At 36.9% G+C, this 15,905-nt stretch overlaps 1 protein-coding gene and 1 long non-coding RNA gene across 4 annotated transcripts; one reads left to right on the top strand and one right to left on the bottom strand.

The window, feature by feature from the left end:
- Positions 1-554: 554 nt before the first annotated feature.
- Rpn13 (regulatory particle non-ATPase 13) lies at positions 555-11,254 on the bottom strand. Of its 3 annotated transcripts, none has more exons than XM_069502819.1 (6): positions 11,234-11,254; positions 5,574-5,943; positions 4,267-4,484; positions 3,640-3,911; positions 2,909-3,171; positions 555-1,664 (listed from the first exon to the last, which is right to left on the bottom strand). In XM_069502819.1, the coding sequence occupies exons 2-6, from the start codon at positions 5,901-5,903 to the stop codon at positions 1,419-1,421; spliced, it is 1,329 nt and encodes a 442-aa protein (XP_069358920.1). In that variant the 5' UTR covers positions 5,904-5,943; positions 11,234-11,254; the 3' UTR covers positions 555-1,418. The 3 variants fall into 3 exon arrangements, with proteins under 3 accessions (XP_069358920.1, XP_069358916.1, XP_069358925.1); XM_069502815.1 differs by lacking the exon at positions 11,234-11,254 and adding an exon at positions 6,101-6,301; XM_069502824.1 differs by lacking the exon at positions 11,234-11,254 and adding an exon at positions 6,101-6,298 and having other exon boundaries at positions 2,945-3,171.
- Positions 8,186-9,451, top strand: LOC138403221 (uncharacterized). The gene is made up of 3 exons (XR_011237505.1): positions 8,186-8,516; positions 8,732-8,848; positions 9,004-9,451. It is a non-coding gene; the product is annotated as an uncharacterized lncRNA (long non-coding RNA).
- Positions 11,255-15,905: the final 4,651 nt, after the last annotated feature.

The raw sequence follows: 15,905 nt of genomic DNA, 5'->3' as shown, positions 1-15,905 counted from the left end.
GACGGACATGGCGAAACTATAAGGGTTCCTATATGTACGGAACATTAAAAACATTTTCGCCATTTTGCAGTAGGCCATATTGAATTTACGATGATAAAATGAGTTTGTACTTTATATAAACTTTTAGTGGGTAGGTATATTACTTTAAAAGTTCACAAGTGCAAACTCTAATAAATAGAAACTAAAAACTTACAAATATGCGCATTTTAATAATGGCCTTACTCTAAATTTAGGAAGGTTAACGGGAAATAGAGTAGAGAAACTTACGTTGAAAACATCATCTAAAGTAAATGAAATAATGTATACACAAGTATTTTTCTGTACGTTAAATCTGTATCGATTTTAATAATTCTTTATCCCAAGGTGATTGTTTTGATCCCATATCAAGGAATCGTCAATTTCCCTATCTTTATATATTTCTCAGTGCAATTCAATACGAGTTTCATTATCATTCAGAATAATTCATTGTCGTCTATACTCTATGGAATAGGTAACCCTCTAAAATATAAATATCTAATCAGAAAGAGGGATTTTATGCTTTTAAAAAGTCCAAATGGAAGTTATTCGTAGGTGTTTATTTTCATAATCAACCTTATTAATTAAACAAAGAATAAGTAAAGGTTACATAATATTATTATTCTTTTAATGACGAGTTTTTCCTTTAAGGGGGAATTGCCTATTCCTAGTAAAAAGAAACCTCAAAGTTACGACATGCAATTTAAACATAGTTAAATAATGTGGCTAATTCCGTTGTGCACGATCTCTAAACTAAACTAAAATGGCACGTCTAAATCTATTGCTATCCCTTTCATAATGTTGCTTGCGGCTAGATTTAGACTTGTTAATTTAGTTTAGTTTAGAGATTGTGTACAAGAGAATCGGCCCCAATATGTATTACCTAACCAAATAAACACTGAAATGGATACAGAAATAATTCCATTATTTTCAAATAAGGCAGTTGAAGTTTTTGTATATAAAACATAGTAAATATCTGTAAAAGTAAGTGTCTTTTAGTTCAATTAATTTTATTTCATTAGACTTGTATTGTTCTCGAGTCATTTTTTCGAAAGTGCCTTTAGTTCGCTGTAGGCCATGTTAGTGTTATTACATATATTAAACACTAGCGTATGCTCGCGACTTCGTCCGCGTGGACTACACAAATTTCAAACCCCTATTTCACCCCCTTAGGGGTTGAAGTTTCAAAAATCCTTTCTTAGCGGATACCTATGTCATAATAGCTATCTGCATGCCAAATTTTAGCCCGATCCGTCCAGTAGTTTGAGCTGTGCGTTGATAGATCAGTCAGTCAGTCACCTTTTCCTTTAATATATTTAGATTATGCTTTCTTCTGTAGTATATTAAAGTTAGAAATCGAAACAATTACAGATAATAATAATATTCTTTCACAAGTTTACATTTTAATCGAGTGACATTCCAGCGTCATCGTCTTTGTCATTTTTGTCGTCTTGCGGCTTTTCCTTCTTCTTGTCAGCGTCCTGTGACTTGTTGCCTTCGGAGCCCGACGAAGCGCTTTCTAAGGCCTTGAAAAATGCCTGCATGTCGCCAGTGTTGGCGGCAGCAGTCACATCGGCCGGCAGACCGAACTGCGACACCACTGGACCCATTTGCCCCGAGGTCAGGGCTGACGAAAACTGATTTGCCGCCTGTAATTTCATTGCAATTGAATCGGTTGAAGAGCCAAAAGGCACATGCACACATGGGAAAATTAGTGTTCCAATCACTTTTATAGTAACAGAGGCAACCATTCGGGTTAGTAGCTAAGTTTCTAGTAGCGGCGGCAAAGAGTATATACAGGTGGCGGCGTCGCCGTTGAACACTGGCGACTAGCACCGAAAATAGTGATTGTCACATTAGTGGTAGATGCATCCGACTATTCGTAAGCACTTGTAAAAGTTTATACGAATAAAAAAGATTTTCATTTTCATTTTCATTGCGATAATCGCAATTGTTGTAATTGGCATTTTACGGTATTCCGATAGTACGCGACAGTCTCGAGATGGCAATCGGGGAGGGAACGCCCCGCACACCCGCACAGCCCCCGCGCTAACCCGGTATTGAGCGCGGGTGACGTGCGGGTGTGCGGGGCGTCCCCCCGCCTCATACCCCGATTGCCATCTCATCCTGTCGCGGACTATACAACTGTGCATAAACAACAGTGAGTGTCAGCCAAACGAGATTTTGCACTGTGTGAAGAAGTGTAGGTACGCGAAAAAGATGTTTCGTCGGAGTTGAAGATTGATTTCCCGTGTGAATGGGCAAATGTTTTGTTAGGGCGCCCTCAAATTTGCCGCAACTGCCGCGCGGAGCAACGCGGCTGCAGCGCTGCTTTGTAAATCCATATAATTTCGATCGATGAACTAATTGAGCGGCCTCAGCGAGGGTGTAGCGCTGCCTGCGCGCGGCGCTATGCGGCAAGACGGCGTTCTTAGTTTTACTATTCTTTAGTATGACATTTAAAAATTCGAAATTTTAAGATATTCTTCAGTTTTCGGGAGACACACAAATTATTGATCTTTAGTAGCCCTATCTCTCTATCTTTTGTTCTAGCGCTATCCGGCGTTTTAAACCAGAGTCTATTGATTTTCTTAGCGCTTTTGAAAGGCTTAAGGTATAAACGGACCAGGAGTATTCACTTGGATCAGCTCGGATTTGAGTGTCACATCTGTGAACACATCCAGCCAAGCATTACTTGCCACATTTTTGTAATGGAGAATGGTAGAACTTCGAGTGTGTTACAAAAACGAATGTTCCTGACACCATTGTAATGTAATGTTATGTTAAAGAGAGAGAGAGAGAGAGAGAGAAACTAGCTGAATAGTATGGGGGTAGTCATTTCGAGTTAGTGTGGCCGCTCGCATGCACTGGGGCGGGAGGCGCGAGGGTTCACCTGGGCAAACTGCGGTGAGAGCAGGGTGGTCCTTACATCGTCCGCGGCGGCGGTGGCTGCGGCGGCGGTGGCGGCGGCGGCGGGCGCGGGCGGCAGCAACGGCGCCAGACGCTGCGCGTGCGGCGGCTCGCTGGCCGTGCTCAGCACGTCGGGCGCCGCCAGCGCCGCGCCCAGGTCCACGCGCGCCTCGCCGCCCTCGCCCTCTGGCGCCGTGCCCAGCGCCGAGAAGTAGCGCTGCAGGTCCGACAGGACAATCTGCCCGCCTGCCACAATTGTGATACTTTACTATTTCTACCGGACAAAAATAGGGTAGGAACTAAAAATAGGGATAGGCTATTGATTCCTTTGAACTACCACCCTCATTCATTTTTATTTGCCTTAGCATCGCAGGCTTCATGACATGACAAATCCAATATCATATGTCTAAATATAAAAATAAAAGCTGACTGACTGATCTATAAACACACAGCTCAAACTACTGGACGGATTATATAGCTGTTATGACATAGACATCCGTTAAGAAAGGATTATTGAAAATTCAAGCTCTAATAGGGGTTTGAAATTTGTGTGGCCAAGTGGCGTGAACAAGTCGCGAGCATAATAGATATAACAAAAATAAAAATAAAAGGGTTTAAAGAAATTAATTAAATATTAATATAATTAAATGAACTAATGTTTCAGTTTCCAATATTATTTAACTCCTTGCTATATGCTCTGACAAACGTTCTTACCACGAGGAGTAGCGGCTGCCGAGGCGGCGGTGGCGGCGGAGGCGGGGGTAGGCGCGGGCGTGGCGGCGGCAGGAGCCGGTGCGGTGGCGGCAGCGGGAGTGGCGGCGGGCGCGGCGGCGGGAGCGGCGGCGACGGCAGGCGCGGCCGGGTAGCGCGGACGCGCCGGCGTGCGAGTGGTTGACTCCGTGGTGCGCGGGGCCGAGCCGCCGCGGGAGCTGCTGTTGCTGCTGCTGGACTGGCGACTGCCGCCCGTACCGCTGCTGCTGTTATTGCTAAACATGACAAACTATATAAGGTTGCTGCACATATTATAAAACTATGTTATTCTGGACCACCAGGTATTTGCGAGGATGCAACCAGTATGATATGCTTCACATTATTATATTTCCGATGCTTGCTGTGAACGTGATGCACTAAGCTAAGCTATAGATATAGTCAAGCTAGTTTTGAGAAGACATTAAGTAGGCACATTTAGTACTTCAACCAGTCAGGTTACAGTGCTCCCTTATCACTAACAATAGTTTCACATGTAAATAACTATCAACACACATACATATTATGTTCAGACTTCTGACCTAGTAATTCATTTACTCCAAAACAGTGTATAAGAATGTAATTGCTCAGTACCCCATGGTGCCGAGGAGCGATGACAGTCCCCCAATCTGGCCGACCCCTCCAAACAGCTGCATAAGTTGTTGCTGCGACATGTTGTTGAGCAGGTTCTGCAGCTCTCCGTCTTGGGCACCGCTGCCGCCGCCGCCGCCGCGCTCGCCTGACGTCGGTGGGTTGTTCAAAGCCTCATTGATGCGGCGGCATAACTCATCGTCCTTATCAGTTTTTGGCTCCTGAAATATTTTTAACACATTAAATTTTTTGACATTTTGTAAAATTAATTTTAAATTAAATTTTCAAACAAAAACCAAAATGTGAAATTTAGATAAAAGTTATTGCTAGGTTAGTTTTTCTGATCCCTGCTGTCAAGTGATAAAGTTGTATTGTGAAGTGTCTCCTCTAAATAAATCAATATTGGTGTGAAAAGTGCGATTCACTTGCAAAAACACTGTACTTCTTTAAAAATAACAGCAATCCACATAACAAAGTAATATGCTGCGCACCAAAGTAAAAGTACCATCGAATTTATCGCGAAAAAGTTTCGTGTTTTGAACAACGAAAAATAAGAAAATCAGAAATGTCAATTTTGAATATAAACAATAATATTGTGGCTATTCTGAGCAATAATAAAATTAACTCCGCTACCAACTTAACGACGCGAAACATCCGACAGTAGGTATATACTAAAACTATACTCTGATTTTTAATTCGGTTTTTAATTTTAGGGTTTCATACTTCAAAAGGAACCCTTATAGGATCACTTTGATGTCTGTCTGTCAAGAAAACCTATAGGGTTCTTCCCATTGACCTAGAATCATGAAATTTGCTAGATAGGTAGGTCTTATAGCACAAGTAAAGGAATAAATCTGAAAACTGTGAATTTGTGCCAAGGGCGGATCCAGCGTAGTGGGCACGATGGGCATGCCCACAACCCTAATAGACTTGTGACGTCACACTTCCATGGTCTATCCAAATCGATAGGCTGATGATATTGGTTATATCCAATGCCTTAAAATAAAAAGCAACTCCCCCAGTCAGTGTAGCTAACGCAGAGAGATCATTTTCCACTCTTCGCAGATTGAACTTTACCTTGTATTGAGCACTCCTTATAGCAATAGTGACCGAATGGTGAGTAAACAAGTCATGTGTGGACAAAGTGAAAACCTAAATCTAAAAACCTACAGATAGTGGCACAAATTCTAATGTATAGACTTTTTGGTGTTTTTTATGTTTTATAAGTGGTCTACTACAGGTCACTGGTTTGGGACTGGTACAACCACCCTAATTATTGGTACAAACAAATAAATAAAAAACAAACAAACCTGCATCCAAAAGAAGTACTTCTTTGAGAATGACTTGAATTTCAGTACATACACCCTCCCAGTTGTACATTCGTTAACCCGTTTAAATTCGCAATCATCAGGGAATATCAAAAGGTCATCCTCTACTTCGCCAGTTGTACGGTCTTTCCAACAAAAATGCATCAACGAATCTTCTCCTTGGTACACATACAATAAGCCCTTTCTTTTATCCGGATGAACCATACGACCTTTAAGAGTCATTCTGCCTGCCCGAAACTCTACCAAGTGTTTATTTCCCCCTGAACTGCCACCAAGACCCGAGGTGTTTCCAAATAGTGCGGTTGAAGACATTGTGATAAAGCTTTGGTGTCGATTTGCTTCTGCTTCGTATCTGTGTTTTTAACAAGAGAATACTATAATGTATTGTACGAATAATTTCAATATTCTTATCAAAAGTTTTGTCAATATAGCAGTGTCATCCCGAAATCATTATTGTGATAAAATAGTATATATTCAGGATAAATAAATACATCGTAATTTATACTTACCACTTAGAACTTCTAAATTAAATCTTATGTGTAGAAATTTTCTCTCAATGATTATAACAATAATTGCGGATTTTGGAAAGAAAGTATTTGTAAATTTTCAATCAAACCATAATCACCACAGATCACAGATGCCACAGATAATCAAATCACCTTCACCGACCAGCTTGATCACCAATCACACAGAATAAATTTACTCCAGTGCCCTGTTTATCAAACATTACAAGTCTACAAGCTCACAAGTTACAAGTTACAAGAACTTTTTACAAACTCTTGTAAATTATGTTTATCAAATAATTTCACAAGACTTGTAGGATTTTACAAGACTTGTAGAACTTGTATTTTTAATTTATACACACTTTATTTTTGCTAAATTGCAAAATAATTTTTTAACCGTAATAAATGTCGATAAAATAGCAATTACGGTACCATAACTAGTCAAGTTATTGTTAAAAATAAAACTTTTTTTCATATAATTTAATTTTGTGTTACCTATTTGTAAAACCTATTGCTTCTTATTTTATTTACCTACCTACTTTGATTTATTCTATTTCGGTACACCAACAGGAAGTACCTAAACAAACAAAAAGTTTAAATTAAAAATAATACACTATTTTTCATGAATTAAGGTTAGACTTAAAATTTGGAAAAATAGATAGACTTTAAAAAATTTCGCTATTCGAATTACACCGCAAAAAATGGCGAAATCTGATGCGAAAGTTACAATTATTCTTCAATTAAATAATTCGTGATAAAAAAGATATTTTATTTGGCGCATTTACTGATAAATTATCTAAAGACCAAAAAATAGCAGAGTGGAAAGAGATACTATTGCTATGTCAATCGCTTGGACTTGTATCTGCCGAAAAAAATTATGCCAGCATACTCGTATGTATATGAGACACGTTTTGGTCAAATTTAAAAAGAGCAACATTGATAAGTTTAATAAAATTACACCTTTGAATTATTTTATAGTTATTTTACCTATTTCTACTAGGTACTAGATAATTTAATTATTCTATCATACTTGCATACAACTTGTAAAATAAATTAAGAGTCAACGGAGGCTCTCCAACTTTTTCGTTACAAGTTACAAGCTACAAGCTACAAAGGCATTTTTGATGAACAAAACCACAAATACAAGTGTGAAAAACACTTGTATTACATGTGATATTACTTGTAGCTTGTAGTTTACAAGTGTAGTTTTGATAAACGCATTCTTGTAAAATGCACAAATTTACAAGAGAAACGCTTGTAATACAAGACTTGTAACGTTTGATAAACAGGGCACAGAGTACCAATGTGGTGGTGACCACAGGCACCTAAAACCACAGCCTAAAACGTAGTGATCTTTTTTTTCTGGTCGGTGGTAGTGATTATATACTCTTTGACAGGCACATACCAGCCAATACGTAGATAGAATAATAGGTAGATGTAAGGACTGTATAACCGCGTATGAGATAGCGATAGCACGACGTAACGATGAATAACACGACAATTATTACCATTGTTTAGTAGTCAATATTTGTATTAACCGATCAACAATATTTGTATTAAACATTTTTTATGTGAAAACAAGTAAATAACTCATCAATCCAATCCAATCCATCAGCCTGTTTGCATCCACTGCTGGACATAGGCCTTTCCAAGAGCACGCCACCAAACACGGTCCTCAGTCTTCCTCATCCAACCGCTCCCCACCACCTTCTTCAGGACATCGGTCCAACGGGCTGGAGGTCGTCCCACACTGCGCTTACCGGTACGCGGTCTCCACTCCAGAACACATCTGCCCCATGGGCCGTCGTTTCTGCGACCGACATGACCTGCCCATTGCCACTTTAGCTTGCTAATCCTTAGAGCTATGTCGGTCACTTTTGTTCTTCTGCGAATTTCCTCGTTCCAGATGTTATCCCTGAGAGTGATACTCAACATAGCTTGCTCCATAGCACGCTGAGCGACTTTAACACGGGCGGTTCACGGCCATACAAATTCCGTTCCCTTACAAATGCGAATAGCAAAATAGAAGTTGACAGATTCGGCCACAGAACGATACAATAACACACGTTCACTGCCTGCTACCTGCCTGACGCCATTTTGTTATCAGTTGTTGTTCTAGTGGTGCTGTGTGTGTTCCCGATTGTAATAGTACGCGAAAAGACGCTATATTACATTAGTTTCCAGTGTGCTGTGTGAGAAAAGACTCAAAAAGTGGCTTAAGTATATAAATTATGATGTTTTGCGAAGTAAAAGTACAATAGATCTTAAAAATAAGTCTCAAGTGTGTCGCACTTTGAAAACCGTTTTGTGACACAAAAATCTCGTCTTGCAGTAACAGCATTTCCTACTTTGTTCCTGCAATCTGAGATCCTCAGTGGTACTCCATCCATTCCACTGCATGATTCTGAAGAAATTTGTACTAGTAAGTTTTCATGGCTTTGTGTATTGTATATTGTTGATATCATTCCTCTAATCACAGTCCAGTTGCTTTGTCCAATGTATCACAACCTTCTTTAGCATATATTTTACAATCAAACCGAAGAAAATGTATTTCTTTATGCCTGAATCATCTTACCACTGCGTAGCACTAATTTTGGCCTTTAATTTTAAAATGATTAATATTTAATTTACTTTCAGGATCAGAGAAGATTGACCTTGATCATAATTATTATGCTTCCAAAAATATATATAATGACCACAACTATTGTACACAGCTGCAAACATCACAATCAGCAAGTGAAAATGAGCTTTTAGGTGAGAAAATATAATTTATTATTATTTGAAACAATATTCATTATAATATTACTAATAGGTCGTTAGGTCTAGTAATATATACATCAAAATTTCTTTTATGTTTTGATTTTAATAAAATGTTGATAATTTACCTTAACCAAACTGTTATTTTTCAGAACCCTTGCCATCTACTAAAAGAAGATTAGTAGAATACTCAGAAGATATATACATATATATACATGCATATAACAAATTTAAAAAAAGATTTAAAAGAAAATAAATAAATGTCTTGAAATAAAATGTGTTTTTTATTTTTAGAATCGATTAATTTAGGTTATTTAAGTAAAAAACCCTTTAGGTAATAAAACAAGTTCAAAATACAAGAAGCTAAAGCTGCAGGAAAAAATCCTCTAAAATCCAAAACTAGAATTCAGAGCCGCGTAAAGGAGGCAATTTAAAAAAATATCTTGCTAAGCTATTGGCTCAAATAATCTGATCTTATTGGTTAGTAGAGAAATAGCAAAATAGAGTTTGACAGATGATCGACCAATCATGGGCTGCATTTCAAGGGTGTCAAAATTTGTTTGCCCGTGAGCCATCTGATACGTAGTATCCCTATTAATCTGTGGACTTTAAGTTTGTGGACGAGGCCAACTGTCAGTGTCCACGTTTCCGCTCCATACGTCATCACAGGTAGGACACACTCATTGAAGACCTTAGTCTTAAGGCTTTGCGGTATCGACGATTATTCGAATAACTCATGAGAAATACAATTACGCCACGAATTCTCAAAGTTTGTTTTGCAACTTCTTGTATGCATTCTTGAAAAATACCAGTTACACGATAAGGGACAAAAATAGGTTAGCTGCGTCTCTGTTTATTACATTAGTAACTTTATCTGTGCTCTCTTTTTAGTGCGAATGAGAAAGCAAACGTTCCTGCATCTACCTTTATTACTCTATCTACGAGCCAATAGCAATAGCCATTAGCCAATCAAATGTAGCCATACCGTGTATATAAATTCCATAATATAATATCACCATAATATGTATGGTATGGTATGGTATGCATATACATGCATACCATACCATACCATACATATTATGGTGATATTCCATATAAATACCATGTCATGCAAATTCTTTGCACTAGGTACCTACAGAGCGATAAGGCTCTCTTGGCACTTAAATGACATTGACAGGGGGGCGCTGTTGGAGAGTAATGAGAATATTCAAACAAGAACACTTGACGGCAACGTTAGTTCCGATTTTCAACACGCGCCGTTGCCGTATGTTGTTTGTCGCAAGTGTCTGGTGGTACAATTTAAATAGTGCTGTTTTTGTTAGTAAAAATTGCAAGCAAAAACGAGCAGGCGAGTAACCTGATGTTTGATTACCGCCACCCATGAATATTTGCAATTTTCATTACGAGAGGAACCGCCAATGCGTTGCCGGCCTTTCAGGAGTTCGTCGCAAGCATGTGGTACCGCCATTAGCCGTAAAGCCAGTTTAAAGAAAAGTATTAGTACCTATCTTGCATGTATCTTGTGTTGTGTATGTTGTGTATGGTTTGGTATGGGTTTGGTGGTTTGAACATGGTTTGAACAAGGTTTGAACCAGAACCATCACATGCATAAAACTTTGATCTGTGGTTGCCATTGTCATATTGTTCATTGTTGACGTGACGTATTTCGGTCTTAGTTCTAAGTTTCTTTATGTAAAAAGTACCTACTCTGTAGGCCTTAAAGGACTGTTATCCAGGGCCGTAAAATAAATTAAAAAAAAAAAAAGTACTCTGTGGTTCTAAGTCTGAGACAGAGAGAGATTGCTAAGAAATGTTTCTGGTTTTTATTTCTGGTCGGTGATTTCTGAGCTGTAAGCAGGGTCTTAACAGATAGAACTAATGTTGTTTAGTATAAAAAATCTCCATAATTTTAGTTTGTGCAATTAGAACTAGATGGCGTTTTGTCAAAAAATAAATTACGGTGCGACAAGGCTATCTTGGCGCGTGGCGAAATCGGAACTAACGGTGCCGTCAAGTGTCCCCTTTGTTCTTGTTTGAATATTCTAAGCCTTTGTTCTCCAATAGCGCCCCCCTGTCAATGTCAATCAAGTGGCAAGAGAGCCTTGTCACACTGTAGTCTGGTATCTCTACGACTTCCCATTATGCAAATTAAGAAGAAGAAGAAGATCTCTACGACTCAAAAAGTTTTACTTACTACTAGGTGCTACTAGCCACAGGACACTATTACTCCTATGCTACTAGCAAGCCCGCGACTTCATCCGCGTGGAATTAGGTTTTTAAAAACACTCAGGGAATTCTTTGATTTTCCGGGATAAAAAGTAGCCTATTTCACTCTCTACAGTCCGGGCCAATCGAATTGAAAAATAACAATCACAAAGATACCTTTTCGCTAACACGTAACTTCGTTAATACTTTTCACGATGATAAAACAGTTAAAAACACGCACAAACGCCTTCTGGTCTACGAACAACATCTTAAGTAAAATATACACGTAATGTTCATTCAATTTATCCATGATTTAAGCAAAAATTTTAATAAAAACTAAATGAAAACAAGAATTCACAACCACAGAAAAAATATCTTTGCAAGTTTTGACGTTTGCATTCTTTAATTTCTATAGAGCTGCGCAGGGACGACATTGCAACCACAGACTAAAAATGAATGAAAGTGAGTGTCCGTACACATCGATAATTCGTTCAAAATCGAAAACAAATCGAGTTATTTAAATCAAGTTATTTTAATATAGCGTTGTATACCAACCCATTAAAAGATATATAATGCTGTTTCATGTTGCTTTTACGTAATAATATTTTATTTAAATAAAAATTATACAGCAAAATCTATACTCCATACTATTAATATTATAAGAGGTAATGTCGTTAAGTTTGTTTGTAGGGGGTAATCTTTGGAACTTCTGAACCGATTTTGAAAATTCTTTCACCAATAGAAAGTTACATTATTCTTGAGTGACATAGGCTATATTTTATTTTAGAATTTTTAAAGAATCATGCGTTTAAATGTTTTTACGTAATTTGGCACTCAGATATCTTGCATCACGGGGACGGGCTACTACGGATAGGTTACTTTTTGTCCTGGAAAATCAAAAGTTCCCACGGGATGTTTAAAACCTAAATGGGATCAGCTAGTAAATTATAGAATAGTAAAGAGTGCGACAGAAAGACAAACTTAAATATCCACAGCCTTCTTTACTTACAAGCCATGCTATTAAGTAGTATAAGTTTGGGAACGTCGCAATTAGGATCCGCCGTGAACCGATAGAGCTACAAGTGTACTAGTGGACAGCTTTCTATAGGCTGTATCTAGTTACACTACGTACCTACTTACATTATAAATACATAAAATCATTAGTTTTTGGAATTACGTATTGGACACATACAGCCACCTACCCTATAATTTAATGTAAGGCAGTAGAATGTCTTACGTAATAATGTAGGAACTTAAAACTTGTATGAAACTTTGAAGGTCTTCTATTTCACTAAAATAAAACATAAATGAGATTTTTTTTTTATTTCTTGTCATAATTAGAATTCGTAGATTTAAGTTTTCATTTATTTCGGACTATTTAGGTTTTGCAAGTACATAAAATCAAATAATTCTTTACATCAGAGTTAGTTCGTTCAATCGTTCATTCCCGATATAGTTCAGCAATAGCGCATCACTAGACGTCATTTCAAAATAAAGTCACGTGATCAGTACTGCCATATTTGTTATTGTTAGTTTTCAATTCTATTGGCATGGACTGTAGGTCTTTATCTATACCCATAGACTATATGTATAGTCTATGGGTATATTATACCCATGCAAAAAATCACGTCAATCCGTTGCACGTTGCGACTTGATTAGAGGACAAACCAACAAACAAACACACTTTTGCATTTATAATAAGGGTACTATAGCAACCTTGACATCCATGTTTGTGCCACATTTTTTTTTACGCAGTGTTACTGCATCCGTGATCCATCCATTCAAGTGTACTGCTGGGATATTCACTTATAAATTATTCATGCTAAATTCAACATAACCTAATACCTATAGAGAATGCAGTACAAAAATGATGTGTAAAGAAAAAAAGAAAATTTAGTTTTAAATAATAAATTACGGGTTTTGTTTTATTACCTCAACTTTTAGTACTGAAAGTACTTCTTTCAATGTATAAAATAATAAATAATGCGGCCGAACTAAGAATAAGACTTAATTTCTGCCATATTGCGACGTGTACCTAAGCGGGATTATAATTTTTGATTCGTATTTTCTTTGAAGTCACTACCTATAAAAATAATATATGAATCAAACCTGCACACGTGTTATACCTGTTATACGTATAGCTATATAGTTGACCTTAAAAAACTAGTATCCAAGGCCGGAAAAAATTAAAAATAAATTACATACAATAGTTACTGCAATTAGAAACAGATGGCGCCACTACGAAAGATTAGCTGACGTCTCTATACCCTGCGCGGTTCTTTGACAGCTACAATGTCACGATCGCAATCATCTCTGATTGGTTAATGCTCGCTCACTATTGGCCACAATGCATTGTTCCAACAAGAATCGCACAAATTCAGCTAATCAGAACAATTGAGATTGTAATAATGATTGATGCAGGTTTTAGACAATCGCCCTGCTGTATATATAATGTACTCTGTGGCTGTAAGTCCTCGAATAGCAAGACACCTTAATTATTTATCCTGGAATTCATATTTTCAATAGTAAATAGACCTTTACAACTTCGTGCTGAATTTTATTTAAATTGAAAAGTTATAAATATTGAAGACTGAAACTTTTTCTGCAAACAATGAGTGGTGTTCAAACAGGTAAGTAGTTTACACATTTTTACTGTCCAGCATTTATGTTGAAACTTTTTGTAAGATTTATTGCATTTTAATTTAATGTTAGATGCCAGAATTTATACCTACTTACCTAAATATATTATTAGTAGGTATTGCAAGAGTTAAATGCACCCTTATGTAGGGTATGTAACGCTAAACTTATGGACTGCTCTGAAGTTCTCGTACAATATACACAAAACCCTTTAAGAAGAATATGCAGGACAAGTGTAGGTGAATGCTCTGCTCCACCTACTCATGTCACCATCTCTGAGAATTCAAGAAGAATAATTACTTGTCATTTTATACTTGCTGGCTTGCCCGGTTTCCCAATTGTAGACTTGCCTATTTAATTGATTTGATGTGATTTTACAAACTACTACTGTACCTATTGTATAAACTGTAATTTTCTCAATGTTGATGATAAGTTGAAATTGGTATGCAGATCCACTTACCCGGTTTTTGAGAACCTTCCTGGCACAGTGATGAGCGTTGTGGTCTTATAAGTGGGAAGTCCTGGGTTTGGTTCCTGGCATGAGTAATTTGGGGATTTATAATTTTTTTTTCGGTGGGAGACTTTAGCCATCTGGCTTGTAGCACCACTCTACGGACAATGATGTGCTACCAAGCAGTTTAGTATTCCAGTAGAATGTGGCTAATTCTGTTGTACACAATCTCTTAAACTAAACTAAAATGGCACATCTACATCTATTGCTATCCCTTTCATTTTTATTATTTTTATTCTATTGCTTGCAGAAAAGGATAGCACTAGATTTATATATGTTAATTTAGTTTAGTTTTGAGATTGTGTACAAGAGAATCGGCCCCAATGTCACATAGAACTGCCCTATACCTTTCAAATTAGACTGCTTCTATCTTAAAAATGAATCCACTAAGAAGTTTTAAGTTAATAAGCGAATACACAAACAAATGTGGATTGTGACTTTGTTTTTACTATTTAGAGTTTTCAGTATTAAAATTGACCTGAATTGTTGAAATTTCACTTATAAATAATAATAATCACAAACACAAATGTTCAATGACCTACAGAAAATACAGATACACAAAACTGCATACAGGTCATGTTTTGTTGGACTCAAAATAATTTCCATATACATTCCTAGGATTCACAAGGATTGCATTTATATTACAGTAGGTAATACTTTAATAAAACTCACAGTGCTATGCACTTTTACCTCAGTCCATTGCAAACATGTAAGAAAAATTAAAATATAAAAATATTTGCCATTTTTAACACAGATAATAAGTTCTGAATCCTTCCAATGTAGGCGAGAAGTAACCCTGCAGCATTAGAATTAAAGAGTTGGATTCAGATTTTTTATGGAACCATCTTGCAAACTTTCTCTATTGAGTAAAAAAAATTGAATCAGTTCAGAAATTACTAAATAATTTGAAGTGTAGGTAAAACACTAAAAAATTATAAAAAATACAGTTCAGATATCTTGAAGAAATCGGTGTACATATCAAAAATATTGGTGACATAAGTATACACTATACATGCATCTTCGTACATACTATAACAATGATACCTAATTGTAATATACTAAAACCTTTCCAAAAGTATGTGAGTTACAATAGTGAAATAATTATGAACATTGGATCAAGTTGGTTAGAAATATGATAAATAAAATAATTAGCATTATTAATTAAATATAACTTGCTTTAAAGGTGAAGGAAAACATCGTGAGGAAACCTGCATGCCTGAGAGTTCTCCATAATGTGGGGAGGCCAGAGACAATTTAGAAATTATAAATTCCAAAAATTGCCCGTGCCAGGAATCAAACCTGGCACCTCTCACTTATCAGACCACAGTGCTCTCCACTGCGCCAGCGAGGTCGCCTAAATCATAAAATTATGACTGAAAAACTATTTTACTTTCTTAAATATGTAAAGTAGGTACTTAGCTATTAATTAATTATTTTTGTGGTAGGTAAGTGTATTCAGAAATTGAATAAAATATTTTAAAACAATTTTTGTTTCTTGTCGGTATGTTATTATCATATATTCTTAGTTGTATTCATTGTGGTGAATTCATTTTTTTCGTTTATTTATTTACTTAAATTTCTCAAGAGGAAAATAGACTTGTATGAGTCATTGTGATTTACGCAATCAGCAATTTTTTGTGTTGTATCGCCAAGCAGAGGATGACGTAATATGCCTCTTGTATTCAAAGTCGATGGACCAGT

This window comes from Maniola hyperantus, chromosome 2, assembly GCF_902806685.2.
Source record: "Maniola hyperantus chromosome 2, iAphHyp1.2, whole genome shotgun sequence".
NCBI lineage: Eukaryota > Metazoa > Arthropoda > Insecta > Lepidoptera > Nymphalidae > Maniola > Maniola hyperantus.
Note: the sequence above shows the minus strand (reverse complement) of the source record. Positions and strands in the feature narration are given on the sequence as shown.